This window comes from Siniperca chuatsi, linkage group LG19 (assembly GCF_020085105.1).
Source record: "Siniperca chuatsi isolate FFG_IHB_CAS linkage group LG19, ASM2008510v1, whole genome shotgun sequence".
Taxonomy (NCBI): Eukaryota; Metazoa; Chordata; class Actinopteri; order Centrarchiformes; family Sinipercidae; genus Siniperca; species Siniperca chuatsi.
In genome coordinates, this window is record NC_058060.1 from 27,082,116 (window position 1) to 27,100,750 (window position 18,635).

Consider the following 18,635-nt stretch of genomic DNA (forward strand, 5'->3'; position numbering starts at 1 on the left):
CATGACACCAGGGGAGTGGTCAGTCTGTAGTGTTCAGTCTGTAACATGACACCTGGGGGAGTGGTCAGTCTGTAGTGTTCAGTCTGTAACATGACACCGGGAGTGGTCAGTCTGTAGTGGTCAGTCTGTAACATGACACCAGGGGAGTGGTCAGTCTGTGTGTTCAGTCTGTAACATGACACCGGGGGAGTGGTCAGTCTGTAGTGGTCAGTCTGTAACATGACACCAGGGGGAGTGGTCAGTCTGTAGTGTTCAGTCTGTAACATGACACCTGGGGGGTGGTGGTCAGTCTGTAGTGTTCAGTCTGTAACATGACACCGGGGGGGGAGTGGTCAGTCTGTAGTGTTCAGTCTGTAACATGACACCGGGGGGAGTGGTCAGTCTGTAGTGGTCAGTCTGTAACATGACACCAGGGGAGTGGTCAGTCTTTAGTGTTCAGTCTGTAACATGACACCTGCGGGAGTGGTCAGTCAGTCAAACACAGACAAACACATCAATAAGTCAATCAATAAATAAATAGACAAAAAGCAATAAATACATAGACAGGTGAGTAAAATAATTCTTAACAAGGGTTTCCATGGTGAGATGAGAGAATGGCACATTACTATTGCATTGTGGGTAAATACAGAGCTGAGTTTTAGCTGCTATACAGTGAGTGGTTACAGTGCTAGCAATCATGCTATTTTACATTTTTGACAACAGTTTGCACCAGACTGTCACAATAAAAGATCCAGTTCCTCACCAGGTGAGACAGGTAAGAGTCAGGTGACCTCACCAGGTGAGACAGGTAAAGTCAGAGGTTATTATCACAGATCTGTCAGAAGTGATACAAACTGTTTGTTGAATGTTTCATAAAGCTGCTGTCTCCCTTCACACAACCAACCAATCAGATGTCTGCTTTAACCTGTCAGGGTGTCAGGTGCATATGAGGGTGGAGCTTGTTAAAGTAGGAAGTAAACGCAGCATTAGGTTTTGGTGTTAATTTTGGTGTCTGTGGTGAAAGTTCATCAGAGGTTAACCAGCTCTGGTTGTCTGGTTGCTATGGGAACGTGTTGATGGCGTCACAGCAGCGCCCCCTGACTGTCTTTCACCTGTCTGTCTCTCACTTCAATTCAATGTATTTATTTATATTTATATAGCGCCAATTCATAACAGAAGTTATCTCATTGCACTTTTCCTATAGAGCAGGTCTAGACTGTACTCTTTATAATATTATTTACAGAGACCAAACAATTATCACCACGAGCAAGCACTTGGCGACAGTGGCAGGAAACCTTTAACAGGCAGAAACCTCGAGCAGAACCAGACTCAGGGCGGGCGGCCATCTGCCGTTGTCTGTGTTGTATAAATATTTTATTCAGTACAGAACAGAGTCGTTCTTTGTCTTAAATGTGTCTGAAAATGCCATCATGAAGCTTTCAACTAAATCTAATCATATTATCAAACTAATGCTAACTGCTCTGAAGCTAACTCAGACACGGGCCCCACCCCTGGTCAAACAGACAGGTGCTGCTGTGTGTGTGTGTGTGTGTGTGTATGTACAGGTGTACATGCATGTGTGTACATTTGTAAATTCTCAGCTCCATTAATGTCCACTGGGTGTCGCAGCAAACAGTGTCTTTGTTGGTTCTGTCTGGACTACAACTCCCATAATGCTGCAGAGACTTCTACATTCAGTCCTGAAAGAGAGACAGAAGCAGCTGTCAAACAATAGAAAAGAATATATTGGACTATAGATTGTCTAAAGGTCTAAGTACTTATCCTGTAATCTACAAGATCATTTTTATATAATTTTGATGATGTTATGATGTAACTCAATGTCTCTATGGTTACATGAACATTGGGGAAAAAATATAATTAACAAGACATCTCTTCAAAAATGAAACTAAATAAAATCCTGTTTTATAAATCATGGGGGAAAGAGTCGTCCTCTGGTGGTGACATTCCCAACTTAGAAAAAGTCCACATTTATTAAAAACAAAACAAGTGACCGAAAAGAAAACAAACTATAACAAAAAACAATAACTTTAAAATCAGATTTGATTTGAGTCACATTGATTCTGATTTTATTTTTGCGAGTACGAAGTTTAACTTTTAGTTCCTTATTCAGTGCACATGTCCTCAGAGTCCAGTGACTCCTGTAAATACTGCATGTTGGTCTACCGTCAAATAGAAAATAAGAGCAAAGATCTCAGCCCACTGAGACTCGGATGTGATGTCGAACCAATCAGTGAGATCTATTTTTCAGGGTAAAACTGAATGTGACCACCAGAGGGAGCAGCTCAACATTTTCCCATCAGCCACCTGTTAGCTGAGGGAGAGGCTAGATTAAGCTACCTAGGAAAACTGCATGCTCATGCTAATTAGCATGTCATCATAGCACAACAAGCTTAAAAGCATGGTCCAGAATGTTAGCATAGCATAGCATGTTAATGTCACCACTGTCCTCTCAACAGTTTCTGATTCTGTCCCATGAAAATGAACTGAAGATCTGGATTCAGCTTTCTTTCATAAAACGCTCATTGTAGTTCCTGAATGTTGTTCGCTGAGTCAGCATAAAATCAGTGGTGGATACAGGCGGACAGCAGGGCCGGGGCCACACTCCCTCATTTGGGCTGTAAAATGATGTCACGCTTGAGAAGACAGTGAATAATGTTAACATAGCTTGTTAGCATAGCATTAATGGCCAACAGTTTAATGTTTGGTGATGTGTTGCCTTTGGCGGCCATATTAAAATGATGATACATCAATGATCCACTTGACTAATTCATCGCTGATCAGCTGAGTGATCAGGAAGGTTTATTTCCTCCTCGTCCTTACTTAATATTTCTTTAGTTTTTAGTTCGATCATTTTGTCACATTCATCACCAACCAATCACCATAGATCATTCCTGTCCTCTGTGGACACTTAGAACACTTTACCCAATCAGAAAATTTCTCTCTCTTTTTATGTTCTCATAACCAATCAGAACCTCTGAGCTCCTGGTCTTTCAGTGTTTGTCTCTCCTGGTTGAACTTCCTGTTCCTGAACACGGAACGCTTGTGTAAAACATGCAAACATAATGTTATGAATGCTACCATGCACCAGCCAGCCAATCAACATCCAGCTTGAGACTCCACCTGTAGGGGCGGGGCCTGACCCTCCCTGTTACCTGTGATGTCACTAATCAATCACATGATCAGGAGAGACCTCTGTTTCTTTATGGACGACAACTCGTGTGACGGACAGCTCAGGATGCTGCCGCCGAGCCTCGCTGAGCGCCGCCGCCAGAGCCTTCAAGAGAGACATGAGGGTCAGAACCTGGTCCAGGTACAGGATTAACCCTAGACAGAGCAGCCCCAGGGGTGTATAGGTCTGTCCCAGGTCAGACCAGGTCTGTATAGGTGTGTCCCAGGTCAATCCAGGTCTGTCCCAGGTTAAACTAGGTATGTTCCCTTTTTAATCCTGTTTGTTTTCATTATTTTCTGCGTTGTCACCTTTACAAAGGTCAATAATGAAGTGTTATTGTGACAAGTTAGACAGTTACCTGGTCATGGTCGATTTCTGTGTCTCCAGAAATCACAATTCTCTTCTCGATTCTGGTTTCTGAAATTCCTCCTTTTACCGTCTGAAGAGAGTCAGAGACAGAGAAACTCAGATAGTATAATTGCTGCCTCAGTTCTATTTATTGTCTTACACTTCTAATAATCTCATGTTTCTAATCCCTCAATTGTCTCTAATTTCTCTGATGTCCAACAAAACTCACATCTTCACTGTCTCTGGTAGAGAAGAGATAAACTGAAACATGTCTGAATGACTGTGTGGTGGTATGTGTTACCATGGTGACACGTATTACCTTGGTGATGTGTGTGGTGGTGGTGGTGTTGGAGGTCTCTGCAGTGAAGGTCTGGGAGCTCAGCAGCAAGCCTGCAGGAGGATCAGAGTCCTCTCGGCTCTGAAACACACAAACACACACATTAACATCTGTCTAATCAATACTCTGAAATATTATTGATTTGGTATTGATATGTTTTTGCCTATGAAACAGAAGCTGGTGAAGCCTGCAGGCATTTTCTAACACTGCAGATAGAAAACATTAAGTCAGTCTGTAAATTTATGAGCCGAGTGTCACACAGACAAAGAAATCCTTGATAAAATATGGTAGTTATAGAGGTACTTTAATTAATTTAAATTAAATTAAATTATTTAAATTTAATTACTACAGATTTGTTTTGGTGGCAGCTTGTGTTTTCTATCCTGCATTTATGCTCACACTTTATATCCTGCACTTGCTTATTGCACTTCTGGTTCGACCTAAACTGCATTTCATTGCCTTGTACTTGTACATGTGTAATGACAATAAAGTTGAATCTAATCTAATCTAATCTTGTGTCCTTTTACTAAAAATAAATACAGACTGAACTCAGCAAATGATCACTTTAAAGGAATTATTCATCGTCTTGTCAATTATCTATATTCTAATGAATGGTAATAAAACCCATTTATTATATTATAAAAAACAACACAAAGACTGTCCTCACCCCTGGAGCTTCATATGTGAGAGTCTTCCTCATCACTGGAACCTCCTGACAGACACAGACAATTTACAAATTTATAAACTCAAAACAAATACCTGATTAAGTTCTAATTCTTAAAATTTCCTCTCAAATTACATCTGATGTTTAATCTGTAAATCCAGTCTGTCTCTCTGTTCTTAAAGCTTTAATACTCCATCTAAAGGTCTGTTGCACTGCTTTCATGTCACCAGCAGATGGTGACATTCCCTCTTTAATATGAAGATCAGGATTGTCAACACATATTAGACAAGCTGTTTGACTGGGGGTAGGGATCATTAGGGCAGGAGTCTCTGGGGCAGGAGTCATTCGGACAGGTTTCACTAGAGCAGGTGTCACTGGGGCAGGAGTCACTGGATTCAATTTCAATTTTATTTATATAGCGCCAATTTATAACAGAAGTTATCTCATTGCAGTTTTCCTATAGAGCAGGTCTAGACCGTACTCTTTATAATATTATTAACAGAGAACCAACAAATCCCACCATGAGCAAGTACTTGGCGACAGTGGCAAGAAAAAAACTTCCTTTTAACAGATAGAAACCTTGGACAGAACCAGACTCAATGGTGGCCATCCGCTGCTGCCATGTTAGGTTTTGAGAGAAAGGGAGAGAGAGAGAGGTCTTTGAGAGAGAGAGAGGTTCTGAGAGAAAGTGGCTTTCACTAGAGCAGGTGTCATTGGGGCAGGAGTCACTGGAGTGGTTTTCACTGGGGCAGGAGTCATTGGGACAGGTTTCACTAGGGTAGGTGTCACTGGGGCAGGAGTCACTGGAGTGGCTTTCAATGTGGCAGGTGTCACCGGGACAGGAGTCACAAGGGCAGGAATCATTGGGACAGGTTTCACTAGGGCAGGGGTTACTGGGGCAGAAGTTATTGGGACAGGTTTCACTAGGGCAGGTGTCACTGGGGCAGGAGTCACAGGGGCAGGAGTCATTGGGACAGGTTTCACTGGGGCAGGAGGCACTGGAGTGGCTTTCACTGGGGCAGGAATCATTGGGACAGGTTTCACTGGGGCAGGTGTCACTGGGGCAGGAGTCACTGGAGTGGCTTTCACTGGGGCAGGAGTCATTAGGAGAGGTTTCACTGGGGCAGGTTTCACTGGGACAGGAGTCACTGGGGCAGGCGTTACTGGGGCAGGAGTCATTGGGACAGGTTTCACTGGGGCAGGTGTCACTGGGGCAGGAGTCACTGGAGTGGCTTTCACTGGGGCAGGTGTTACTGGGATAGGAGTCACAGGGGCAGGAGTCATTGGGACAGGTTTCACTAGGGCAGGTGTCACTGGGGCAGGAGTCACTGGAGTGGCTTTCACTGGGGCAGGAGTCATTAGGAGTGGCTTTCACTGGGGCAGGTTTCACTGGAGTGGCTTTCACTGGGGCAGGAGTCATTAGGAGTGGCTTTCACTGGGGCAGGTTTCACTGGAGTGGCTTTCACTGGGGCAGGAGTCATTGGCAGTGGCTTTCACTGGGGCAGGTTTCACTGGGACAGGAGTCACAGGGGCAGAAGTCATTGGGACAGGTTTCACTAGGGCAGGAGGCACTGGAGTGGCTTTCACTGGGGCAGGAGTCATTGGGACAGGTTTCACTGGGGCAGGTGTCACTGGGGCAGGAGTCACTGGAGTGGCTTTCACTGGGGCAGGTGTCACTGGGATAGGAGTCACAGGGGCAGGAGTCATTGGGACAGGTTTCACTAGGGCAGGAGTTACTGGGGCAGGAGTCATTGGGACAGGTTTCACTAGGGCAGGTGTCACTGGGGCAGGAGTCACTGGAGTGGCTTTCACTGGGGCAGGTTTCACTGGGACAGGAGTCACTGGGGCAGGAGTCATTGGGACAGGTGTCACTAGGGCAGGAGTTACTGGGGCAAGAATCATTGGAGTGGCTTTCACTGAGGCAGGTTTCACTGGAGTGGCTTTCACTGGGGGCAGGAGTCATTGGGAGTGGCTTTCACTGGGACAGGAGTCATTGGGACAGGAGTCACTAGGGCAGGAGTTACTGGGGCAGGAGTCATTGGAGTGGCTTTCAATGTGGCAGGTGTCACCGGGACAGGAGTCACAAGGGCAGGAATCATTGGGACAGGTTTCACTAGGGCAGGGGTTACTGGGGCAGAAGTTATTGGGACAGGTTTCACTAGGGCAGGTGTCACTGGGGCAGGAGTCACAGGGGCAGGAGTCATTGGGACAGGTTTCACTGGGGCAGGAGGCACTGGAGTGGCTTTCACTGGGGCAGGAATCATTGGGACAGGTTTCACTGGGGCAGGTGTCACTGGGGCAGGAGTCACTGGAGTGGCTTTCACTGGGGCAGGAGTCATTAGAGAGGTTTCACTGGGGCAGGTTTCACTGGGACAGGAGTCACTGGGGCAGGCGTTACTGGGGCAGGAGTCATTGGGACAGGTTTCACTGGGGCAGGTGTCACTGGGGCAGGAGTCACTGGAGTGGCTTTCACTGGGGCAGGTGTTACTGGGATAGGAGTCACAGGGGCAGGAGTCATTGGGACAGGTTTCACTAGGGCAGGTGTCACTGGGGCAGGAGTCACTGGAGTGGCTTTCACTGGGGCAGGAGTCATTAGGAGTGGCTTTCACTGGGGCAGGTTTCACTGGAGTGGCTTTCACTGGGGCAGGAGTCATTAGGAGTGGCTTTCACTGGGGCAGGTTTCACTGGAGTGGCTTTCACTGGGGCAGGAGTCATTGGCAGTGGCTTTCACTGGGGCAGGTTTCACTGGGACAGGAGTCACAGGGGCAGAAGTCATTGGGACAGGTTTCACTAGGGCAGGAGGCACTGGAGTGGCTTTCACTGGGGCAGGAGTCATTGGGACAGGTTTCACTGGGGCAGGTGTCACTGGGGCAGGAGTCACTGGAGTGGCTTTCACTGGGGCAGGTGTCACTGGGATAGGAGTCACAGGGGCAGGAGTCATTGGGACAGGTTTCACTAGGGCAGGAGTTACTGGGGCAGGAGTCATTGGGACAGGTTTCACTAGGGCAGGTGTCACTGGGGCAGGAGTCACTGGAGTGGCTTTCACTGGGGCAGGTTTCACTGGGACAGGAGTCACTGGGGCAGGAGTTACTGGGGCAGGAGTCATTGGGACAGGTGTCACTAGGGCAGGAGTTACTGGGGCAAGAATCATTGGAGTGGCTTTCACTGAGGCAGGTTTCACTGGAGTGGCTTTCACTGGGGGCAGGAGTCATTGGGAGTGGCTTTCACTGGGACAGGAGTCATTGGGACAGGAGTCACTAGGGCAGGAGTTACTGGGGCAGGAGTCATTGGAGTGGCTTTCACTGAGGCAGGTTTCACTGGAGTGGTCTTCACTGGGGCAGGTGTCACTGGGGTAGGAGTCACTGGGGCAGGTTTCACTGGAGTTGCTTTCATTGGGCAGGTTTAACATGGGCAGGTTTCTGTATCAGGTGTTACCTCCTGCAGAGGATCGGACTCATCATCATCATCATCATCATCATCATCACTGTGGTTGGATGGCTGCATCTGATTGGCTGAGCAGGGGGAGTACCCAGAGGTGGGGTGGGGTAAAGAAGGAGGGGGGGAGTTTTCACCGAACCGCCATCCTCCCTCGTCCTCCTCAGAAGCGTCGGAGTCCTCATCATCATGGTAACGCTGAGACAGACTCCCAGCGGGTCGAGAGCCCAGAACAGAACAGGGTCTGAAGCTGGGGCTGTTGTTAGCCTTGTTAGCCTCCATGCAAGTTAGCTCTTGCTCACTGTGGCTATTGGCAAAGTTAGCATTAATGCTATCCTGATTAGCATCATCATTGCTTGGGCTCTGAGCCTGTCTGACTGCAGCCTCCATGGCTTCCTCCACTGCTACCTGGGCTAACACACTGATAGTGTCTTCGCTAGCATCGCTAGCATCGTCAGCATCATCATCACTTGCCTGGCTACTAGGCTCATCTTCGCTGATATCATCATCACTGACCTCATGTTTATCTGCGGGACTAGTAGCCCGGTTAGCATCATTAGCCTTGTTACTGTAATCATCACTGGCCCATTCCTCTGTAACATCATCAGCATGCATCATGCAGGTCCCCGGTGGAGGGGGCGGGGGGTTACTAGGGGGTGGGCCCACAAGATTGCCTGTTGCTACCTGAGGCTGGTCCACCATTGGCTGGTCCTGGTCACATGACTCTGTCATTAAGAAGACTGTCTCCACCTTCTCTGATGTCTGAAACAGGAAGTGAAGAGAAAAAGGACAACGTTAATCAGGTGTACAGGTGTGAGGGGGCAGGGCTACAGCTCAGTGAACAGTCAGGGTTTCACAGGTACTGAGTTTAAATATTCACCAGAGTTTACTAAATAGTTGAGGTTGATGGTGGTGCACAGCATTGTTAAATTTAGTTCCCAGGTGTCTGTAATGGACCTATTGTGTAAGAAGTCCACAGATCAGTAGTGCGTAAGACACTTAAATCTTTCAACTCTGCAGCAGAATGGACATGACTAGAAACTGTATTAGATTTAAAATCCATAAATTAGGTTTAAAAGACAATAAATCCATAAATTAGGATAAAAAGACAGTTTGGGTTTTTTGTGTTAATTTTGCCAATTTCATGTTCACCTAAAAATAAACAAAAGCACTGAATTGTCCAATCATCCCTTAGCACAGTTTGTGCTGTAGATGGTGCTCTGCACTCACATTGACTTGAGGTCTTAATTCTGGCTTGGGTAAAAAGAGTGAGGAAGTGTTATTCTGTAAATGCCAGAATAAGCTACACATTCAGCTGTGTGACTTCTTGTCATGATTCTCAGGTTGGTAAACTGGTAAAACTTGCTAAATTTGCACTGATATAGTGTCAAATGCAAACAGGTTAATTCAGAAACAATTTGAGTAAAACCTCATATAGCTGATATAGTGTTAATGGTCACATTAACAAAGTAATTTCAGGAATAAGTTGTAAACAGTGTTATACATGTAGGAATAGTGTCATGTGATTTTAGTTATGGATTGTATGTATACAAAAAACAGTTGTTATTATTCTAGTGGCTAATAAAAATGTTAATTACTATTTTTGTACATAAGGTATGTTTTTGAAATGTTACCAGTTGTCGGACTAGAGAGGTTTGAAAACAAATACTATCAAAAAATAGAACAAGTTTCACATTCAGCCGCCTGACTTTATTGTTTTGTTCTCAGCAACAAGAACATCGAGTGTTTTGATGATCGAGTGTTGAACATTGATTGTTGACCATCAAGTGTTGTACATCAAGTGTTACTGTAAATAAACAGAACAGGTTTCACATTCAGCTGTGTGACTTTATTGTTTTTTTCTCAGCAACAAGAACAGCGAATGTTGAACATTGAGTGTTGTAAATTGATGTTGTAGCATGTTGTACATCGAGTGTTGAGCGAGTGTTGACCATTGAGTGTCGACTATCAAGCCTTGAACATTGAGTGTATGAGATTAAGCCTGTTATCTGTGGTCTCATGTTGTCTGTGACAGAGTGTTTGTAGTGGAGCAGGTAGAAGGCAGCAGATGTTTCATTTTTAAAACTGTGTTGCATGGCACAGAGCTGTGTTAATATGTGGGGAAAGAATTTCTGTAACTAAAAAGCTTACAAAAAGTTCATGAAAAATATTTGGGTAGATGTAATCAGGCAACGACGTTTCACACATTATCAGTTATAAATCTGTTGATGCTGGTAAAATCATTTTGTCTATGACTAGTTTACTACTGTCCACAGCGCAGACTGGTGGTTTTAGTAGTCAAATGCATGAGTAGTGGGTGAAACCCTGGTGGCCACTGTGTCTTTGGTCAGCTGATAAATCAAAACATATTTGTCGCAAAGTATAAAAATGTATTTATCGTGAAAGTTTTTTATTCCTGAGTGTAAACATGAGGAATATAAAGAGGGAGACAGTCAGACAGACAGGTAGACAGACAGGTAAACAGTGGCTCGGTCATACCAGAAAGTGGTACAGCAAAATTAATCAATACGTCTTTGTGAATTATTTGGTTCTCAAGTCTTGGTGACGTAGTGACTACTCTCGGGGCTAGTTGGTGAACCGCTGTATCTGGAGAGCTAACAGCTAACACGCTAGCCAGCATCCATTAAAATGAATACATTTGCTGCAGAATTTCACCATTTTGAATGTAGCTGTGACTGAGCTTTTAGAACAGACAGACAGACAGACAGACAGGCACCTTCAGCAGGTTGTGTTCTCTGAAGGTTTTTTGTTCTCTGGCCGACTTCAGCAGAGCGTTCAGCTCAGGAGACATTTCATCGAATGTAGGTTTAGGCTGCACACACACACACACACACACACACACACACACACACAAAGGTTAGAAAGACAGACAGGTAAACAAGAGACAGAAACTTCAGACATTTGAATCACTGCCACATCTCTGATTTCTTCAGTGATTAAAGTAACAACATACAAATAAATAAAAACTAAATTCTGCAGCCATGCAGAGGGCGTGGTCATAGAGGGCGTGGTCATAGAGGGCGTGACCAAAGAGAGCGTGGCCAGGGCGGGCGTGGGGCAGAAACTGAATGTAATTTAAAACAGGTTTTAAAGTTTTCAGTTGACAAATAAATTTATGCAACATCATTCTATTACATTTTCTACTGTGATTTACTGTGATCTACTTTACTTTACTGTGTTCTACTGTGCTTTACTGTGATTGGCTTTGTTCTACTGTGATTTACTGTGATCTACTGTGTTTTACTGTGATTTACTGTGTTATACTGTGTTTTACTGTGATCGGCTTTGTTCCACTGTGATCTACTGTGTTCTACTGTGATTTACTGTGATCGGCTTTGTTCTACTGTGATCTACTGTGTTCTACTGTGCTTTACTGTGATCGGCTTTGTTCTACTGTGATTTACTGTGATCTACTGTGTTTTACTGTGATTTACTGTGTTATACTGTGTTTTACTGTGATCGGCTTTGTTCCACTGTGATCTACTGTGTTCTACTGTGATTTACTGTGATCGGCTTTGTTCTACTGTGATCTACTGTGTTCTACTGTGTTTTACTGTGATCGGCTTTGTTCTACTGTGATTTACTGTGATCTACTGTGTTTTACTGTGATTTACTGTGTTATACTGTGTTTTACTGTGATTGGCTTTGTTCCACTGTGATCTACTGTGTTCTACTGTGATTTACTGTGATCTACTTTGTTCTACTGCGATTTACTGTGATTTACTGTGTTCTACTGTGTTTTACTGTGATTTACTGTGATCTACTTTGTTCTACTGTGATCTGCTGTGTTCTACTGTGATCTACTGTGATGTACTGTGATCTACTGTGTTTTACTGTGATAGACTTTGTTCTACTGTGATTTACTGTGATCTACTGTTTTACTGTGATCTAGTTTGTTCTACTGTGATTTACTATGATCTACTTTGTTCTACTGTGATCTACTGTGATGTACTGTGTTCTACTGTGCTTTACTGTGATTTACTATGATCTACTGTGATTTACTGTGATTGACTTTGTTCTACTGTGGTCTACTGTGCTTTACTGTGATCTACTGTGTTCTACTGTGTTCGACTTTGTTCTACTGTGATCTACTGTGATGTACTGTGTTCTACTGTGCTTTACTGTGATTTACTATGATCTACTGTGATTTACTGTGATTGACTTTGTTCTACTGTGGTCTACTGTGCTTTACTGTGATCTACTGTGTTCTACTGTGTTCGACTTTGTTCTACTGTGATCTGCTGTGATCTACTGTGTTCTACTGTGATCTACTGTGATGTACTGTGATCTACTGTGTTTTACTGTGATAGACTTTGTTCTACTGTGATTTACTGTGATCTACTGTTTTACTGTGATCTAGTTTGTTCTACTGTGATTTACTATGATCTACTTTGTCCTACTGTGATCTACTGTGATGTACTGTGTTCTACTGTGCTTTACTGTGATTTACTGTGTTCTACTGTGTTCGACTTTGTTCTACTGTGATCTGCTGTGATCTACTGTGATCTACTGTGATCTACTGTGATCAGTCAGGTAGTGATGTCTCCTGCTGTCAGGCGAGTTGTGTTGCACATGTGCAGTAGAGATTATTAAGTGTGACTGAAGTTCCTGATCTGTAAATAGGAAGGATGAGACAAAAGGAAGGAAGCAGAAACATACAGGAAGTGATGAAACACAGCAGCAACAAAACTACAAAATAAGAGCCTGGTTAAAATGACATCCATTAAAGATTTTGGAGACCCAGATCAGTTTTTGACACTAACTCTGGTTAGTCTGAAGGGTATGAAGTCTCAAATCTAGAAATTAAACAAGTCATTTTGTGCTCTTCACTACATAAACTGCCATTAAGACCTGCCGTTTTCAGACCTGTTTGTGTCGGTCAGTCCGATTGAATCAGACACTGGTTGGTTGGTACGATGTGATCGAACTTGGACCAAAACAACCTCACAGAGACTCTTTAGAGGAAGTGGTCTGGGTCCGCTCACAGATGAATTTTGATGGGACGTGATGACCCGTAATCTGACCCGATTACGAGGTGTACTCTGCAGGTTTGAGCTAAACAGGCTGATGTTTTGATATTTGATTTGATCAGATCAGTCCGCTCCTCAGAGATCCCTCCTTGCTCCTCGCTCCTCGGAGCACAAATAAGAGACCTGGGATGGCCTTCAAGATGGCGGACCAGAACGACTTCTGGTTCAAGCGAGGATCAAGGAGCGAGGAAATGACAAATAAGAGACTTGGGATGCACCCAGGGAATATAGTACCGAGGTGATTTACAGCGGCTCCGAACAGGACTCTGACTCCGGGGAGGATGACACGGCGAATTCAGGCGGGGACAGGAGAGGCGTCAAGTGGGAGAGAAGCAAGAGGAAGGTCGGGCATCAGAGAGGCAGCGACTGCTTGTAGAGCCAGAATATTTCTCACATCTAACTCAGTGAATTAAGGATTTATTTCAACTAAACCAGAGTTGGTGATTGTTGGAACAGTTCAAAGACTAAGATGGTTTTGGTGAGTTTTATTATGTTTCTGTCGAGTTTGAATGAAGTGTGTTTTACAATAAGTTAACAAGGCAATTAAGCTGGTCTTAGTTTGGTAAAAGAGAGAAACTTGAATTCAGGAGGTGTATGGTTGGATTTTTCTGTTTAATAAGGGAAATAGATGTAAGAATATTTCTTTTCTTGACATTTTGTGAGTTTATTTTGTTTAGGCTAAAAGGGCTGAGAGCTTGTGTAATGTAGCGAACTTGCCGCTCGCATACATCTTGCAGCTGAAACTACGGGGGAGGCCTGAGCTATACTATACTAGACTATCGCCTCTTGAGGTACTAAGTGGTATTACGAGAAGGACGGGCCGGGGCTATCAGGATAGCATGCTAACTTCAGTAGATAACTCTGCAACACAATACACAGACGTCTTTGATATAATGTCAAAACTGTTATTTCTTCACATTCTGTTGATAATTTTAGTTAATTTTTTAATGTTTTAAACTCTTAAATCTCTTAAATTCTTACACATTGCACCTTTAGTAGTTTAATAGTAACTCTAAAAGTAATAAACGTAATTATATTATTATAATCATTTGTTTACCTTCTGTCAGCCCTGTTATGTTGCACTGATTCATATTAACAAATTTCACCTGAACCTGAAAGTTTTAGAAATCCCTGAAGGCTTCAAACACGGTGAAAAGTATCAGAAAGTCAAAGTAACCAATCAAAACAAAGGTCAACCAACAGGAAGTGAAGAGCCAAAAAACAAAACAAGCCAATCAAAAACCAGTAATGAACACTGGGTAACTGAACCCAACAAACAGGAGGGGAAAAAACAAAGAAAATCTGCTCTTTGCACCATTTTGATCAGAGGAGGAAGAGAAACAAAATGGCGTCTGGGTGGAGGTGAAGGGAGAAGCTGAGGGGAGTTTAAACTGAACACTGCAGCTCCACACTGCCTCTGTCTCACTGCAGGAGGAGAAACTGATTCATAGAAACGATGTTCAAACAGCAGCAATGTCTGAAGGTCAGATTCAGATTCTCACTGATCATTAACTGATTAACCTTCTGACAGAAAAACACTCAAACCTTGACTTTAGGATTTGGGCACATCTCAGGATTAAAGTGCTGAAAGTATTCAGATGACCCACACGTCACACCTGATCTCCACCTGGTTTATCAGCTTCCGGCAGTTTTTTCGGAGCTGAAGTGTTCAGTTTAAACCGGCTCAGATGAGCCATCGTTCAGCCACACTTCCTGTTTCAGCACTGAGGGGGTTAACATGTCGCCGCCGGGTCGCTGTGTTTGCTCCTCATGCTCGTTTCCATGCCGACCACCAACCAGCCAATCAGCGTACCACTCTGGCCATGGAGGGCGACGTCCTCCCGGTCAAGTGACCCGGCGAGGGAGCGGGGCTTAGGTTCAGCTCGTCCAAAGGGGATTTAGGAGGGAGGAGGGGGGTCAGAGGTGAGATCACAGAGGCTCCGCCCCCACGGAGGTCCAGACTTCTGGATCCGCTTCCTCTGGTGTCATCCCCACAGATGACATCACTGACAATGCCACAGATCCCTGGCGGTGGCTCAGACGGCGAGGTCGGCGTCTTCACCTCACGAATCGTGATCAACGGTCCCCCTGTGATTACATCATCAGCGGTGGACAGCGGGATGATTCTGACATGCCTGCCCATCTCAATACTCCCTGTTGTCATGGTAACAGTGGAGCTGTCATCCCTGGTCATCATGGTGATGACCCTGCCAGAGGCGGTGTCATAGCTCCGCCCCACAGTGTAGCTCTTCTCACTGATTGGCTGCGGAGGAGCTTGGTTTGTTATGACTCCGCCCTCCTGGAGCGCACAGGTGAGCAACATCAAACACACACACAGACTAACTGATTAACCAATCATGTGACAGGCGAGAAGGAGAGTTGAGGTCAGTAATGCTGCGTGTCTGTAATAACAGCGGGACAGTCAAGCGTCTGTGGTTATGTGTCTGTAATAATTATTATTAATATTAACACTACAATTACATTTCTACTATTTAAAACAATTCTAGGTGGTATTTGCATTGCCCCCCAAAAAAAAACTCTCTCTCTCCAAACCTAACACGGCAGCGGCAGATGGCCGCCCCCCCTGAGTCTGGTTCTGCTCGAGGTTTCTGCCTCTTAAAGGAAGTTTTTCCTTGCCGCTGTGGCCAAGTGCTCATGGTGGGATTTGTTGGGTCTCTGTAAATAATATTATAAAGAGTTCGGTCTAGACCTGCTCTGTAGGAAAAGTGCAATGAGATAACTTCTGTTATGAATTGGCGCTATGTAAATAAAATTGAATTTAATTTAATTGAATAACAGCGGGACAGTCGAGCGTCTGCGGTTAGTTCACGTGTCTGTAATAACAGTAAGAGTGTCTGTGGTACTGCTGTAGTGGAGCTGATTTGGCTCAGAATATGGAAATTAAACTCCAGGAACGACTGATGACAGAAATGCGAATGAGAGATTGTGTTGAGTTACAGAAGCTAGTGGAACAGAGGCTGGACAGGAAGTAACGTCATGACTTCGGTTCTCTAGTGAAGCTTCAATAGCTACACAGTCGTCCACTAGCTGAACCTGCTGGCTTGCCATATGTTTGAGTATTCTGAAGCAGATGAACCACTTCACATCTGCAAAATCATGTGACCAATGATGTCAGTGAACCTGCAGGTGGTTTGAATCATAGACCGTATATAAAGATGGCCGCCACGTCTCCTCTTCCTCCCGCTGGACTAAATGAAGCCAAAATATCCGGATACGGCAGCTGCCATCTTGCGCGGGGACGTCATTTGGAGCTAGAGTCTGCGCAGTAGTGATCGGGGTGGAGCCGCGGTATTGAGGTCCCGCCCACACACCCAGCTGTCAATCCTAACGTGAAACCCCCTTTTTATAGCATCAAATAACTAATTAAAACCAAATTTATCAGAGAAACGAACACTTGAACAAACGTCAGTGTGATGGGAACGACCTAAACTGACAGAAACCATCTCTGGGAAACATTTATCTGACGAGTACTTCTAGTTTTCAGTTTGGCACATGTTCCATCCGCTAACATGGAGGGGGCGGGGCTTATGACCTGTACTGCAGCCTGCCACCAGGGGGCGATCCAGATGTTTTGGCATCTTTATATACAGTCTATGGTTTGAATACGTACATACGTACAGATTATCAGAGTCTCTCCTCACCTCGTCTGGTTCCAGCGGTTCAATCATCGGGGAGTCGTCGACTCGTCGTAGAGGTGAGGAGGCGAGACGTTTCTCCCACTCTGTCATCCCTCCTCCTCCTCCTCCTCCTCCCTCTAAGAAGGAGCGTCTGAGAGCGCTGATGGTGCTCTGAGGTTTCTGCTCCTCCTCTGGACTTCCCAATGTCTCCTGAAGACCGACAGCCGAGACAAACACTGAGTCTCAATCAGGAGACAACATCATAACATCAAGAAGACTGACATCAGTCTTACCTGAGTTTTCAAGTCTTCATCCTGATCAGACTGAAAGACAGACAGACAGACAGACAGACAGACAGACAGGCAGACAGATTCACGTTAGAAGAGTTTTTCATTTATCCACGGACTAGTTGAACTACTAAGCTGCTCTCAGACGTCGAGTGTTTCCCTCCATTGTTTTCAATGTAAACACAACGCTGAGGTCGGCTGCTGCTGAACGCTCACAACTTTTCAACTTGCTGCTGTCGCTCACTGTGTAACCACGGCAGCCACAGGAACTACAGACAGGGAAACAATACAGGAGCTGATTTTACTGATCTGAGTTCGGTGAATGATTCAGGTCTTCAGCAACAGAGAACAGATCAGCTTCAGGTTGATGATCTGCTCTGAAACAATGAACAACGTTTATGATACGAGTACCATAAACTGTTCGCAGCTCTGTTTAGCTGATGAGATCAGGTGAGAGCAGCAGTCTGTGGTGTAACTGATGTTGATAACGCGCTGTCTGAAAGCAGCTTCACTGATTACTGATCAGCGGTACCTCAGTCGCCGTCAGGTCTCCGTCCACAGCTGTATCAGTCAGCTCGGTCTAAACACACAAACATGTTGTTCATTTAATCTTCAGTCTGACAGGAAGATACTTTAGAATAGATTAAAAATAGTTTGTTTTTATGTTCAGTAGATTTTTCTTTATTGACACTAAAACCTCTGAGTTCACAACAAGCAGCGATCACATTATAACTTTCATATCTTTAACATTTGGATTTGTTAAGTGTTTCGTTCGTACAGAGGGTCAGCAAACACTGGCTGCTTCAAGTGAGACAGGTGAGACAGATGTTTGTTACCTTGGTGTCCTGTTTCTGGGGAGTCAAAGGACTCTGCTGAGAAGTCTCTGTCGCTCTGGTCTCCTCTTCCTCCTCCTCCTCCCTATGCAGCTGCTGCACCTCCTCTTTATCGACCTCCATCCTCTCCTGAACCTCCTCCTCCACCACCAGCACCTCCTCAACTAGGAGACAAGGAGAGGAGATAAGGAGAGGAGAGGGGGAGAGAGGAGACAAGACGAGGAGGAGACAAGCACAGACGAGACAAGGAGAGCAGAGGAGGTGTCAGTTGTTTTCACGTTTCACCTGGTGTAATGTGTCTCCTCTAATTGGTTGTTTTCAGTACCTTGCTCCGCCCTCCTCTCCTCCGTCCTCCTCTCAGGTGTTACCGTGGTGATGAGGTCACTAATAGCGATGGCTTTAGACGCTCCGTACAACCCCGTACCCATATCTACACACACACAGACACACACACACACACACAACCACAGGGAGGGTAACCATAGCAACCATCAGCCAGCTGCAGCAGTAACCATAGCAACCACTATGATGCTGTCAACCTTTCCTCATGTTCATCAGCAGCAAAGCATCACGACTGCTCGTTGCCAAGGCAACGGCACGTTCAGCCAATCAGAGTTCAAGGGACATGCAAGGCAGCCTGGGCCAATCAGCCAATCAGCATTCAGAACCACCATGATGCCATGACCTGTTATTATCTAGCATCACACTGCTTGTTAACCAGGATACAAGCAACGCTAACAAGAGCTAAAAATATTGACTAACAATGCTAACAAATGCTAACAGTACTAACAATATTCACAGAGATAACAGTCTACAATGCTAACAATGCTAATTATGCTAAAGATACTAATAATGCTAACATGACCCTTAGAG

General features: G+C 44.9%; 3 protein-coding genes across 11 annotated transcripts in view; all 3 read right to left on the reverse strand.

Moving 5' to 3' along the window:
- Nucleotides 1–1,238: 1,238 nt before the first annotated feature.
- epb41l3a (erythrocyte membrane protein band 4.1-like 3a) overlaps nt 1,239–18,635 on the reverse strand; it is a 34,235-nt gene continuing 16,838 nt past the window's right edge. For 5 of the 9 annotated variants that reach the window (XM_044176478.1, XM_044176469.1, XM_044176470.1 and 2 more), the window contains 12 exons: nt 18,088–18,192; nt 17,766–17,926; nt 17,462–17,509; nt 16,936–16,965; nt 16,667–16,852; nt 10,691–10,786; nt 8,638–8,715; nt 4,522–4,566; nt 3,837–3,935; nt 3,528–3,608; nt 3,153–3,274; nt 1,239–1,679 (listed from right to left, as the gene is read on the reverse strand). In XM_044176478.1, coding sequence (XP_044032413.1) covers nt 3,164–3,274; nt 3,528–3,608; nt 3,837–3,935; nt 4,522–4,566; nt 8,638–8,715; nt 10,691–10,786; nt 16,667–16,852; nt 16,936–16,965; nt 17,462–17,509; nt 17,766–17,926; nt 18,088–18,192 — 1,040 coding nt within the window. In that variant the 3' untranslated portion in view covers nt 1,239–1,679; nt 3,153–3,163. The remainder of the gene's footprint in view (nt 1,680–3,152; nt 3,275–3,527; nt 3,609–3,836; nt 3,936–4,521; nt 4,567–8,637; nt 8,716–10,690; nt 10,787–16,666; nt 16,853–16,935; nt 16,966–17,461; nt 17,510–17,765; nt 17,927–18,087; nt 18,193–18,635) is intronic. The other 4 variants (XM_044176472.1, XM_044176474.1, XM_044176475.1 and 1 more) reach the window with 4 other exon arrangements.
- LOC122866604 (putative protein TPRXL) lies at nt 5,883–6,481 on the reverse strand. Its single transcript, XM_044176481.1, has 2 exons — nt 5,993–6,481; nt 5,883–5,931 (listed from the first exon to the last, which is right to left on the reverse strand). Exon 1 carries the CDS (start codon nt 6,479–6,481, stop codon nt 5,996–5,998), a length of 486 nt encoding a protein of 161 aa, XP_044032416.1. The 3' UTR covers nt 5,883–5,931; nt 5,993–5,995.
- LOC122866603 (copper metallothionein 2-like) lies at nt 6,866–7,947 on the reverse strand. Its single transcript, XM_044176479.1, has 2 exons — nt 7,227–7,947; nt 6,866–7,165 (listed from the first exon to the last, which is right to left on the reverse strand). The coding sequence occupies exon 1, from the start codon at nt 7,728–7,730 to the stop codon at nt 7,230–7,232; it is 501 nt and encodes a 166-aa protein (XP_044032414.1). The 5' UTR covers nt 7,731–7,947; the 3' UTR covers nt 6,866–7,165; nt 7,227–7,229.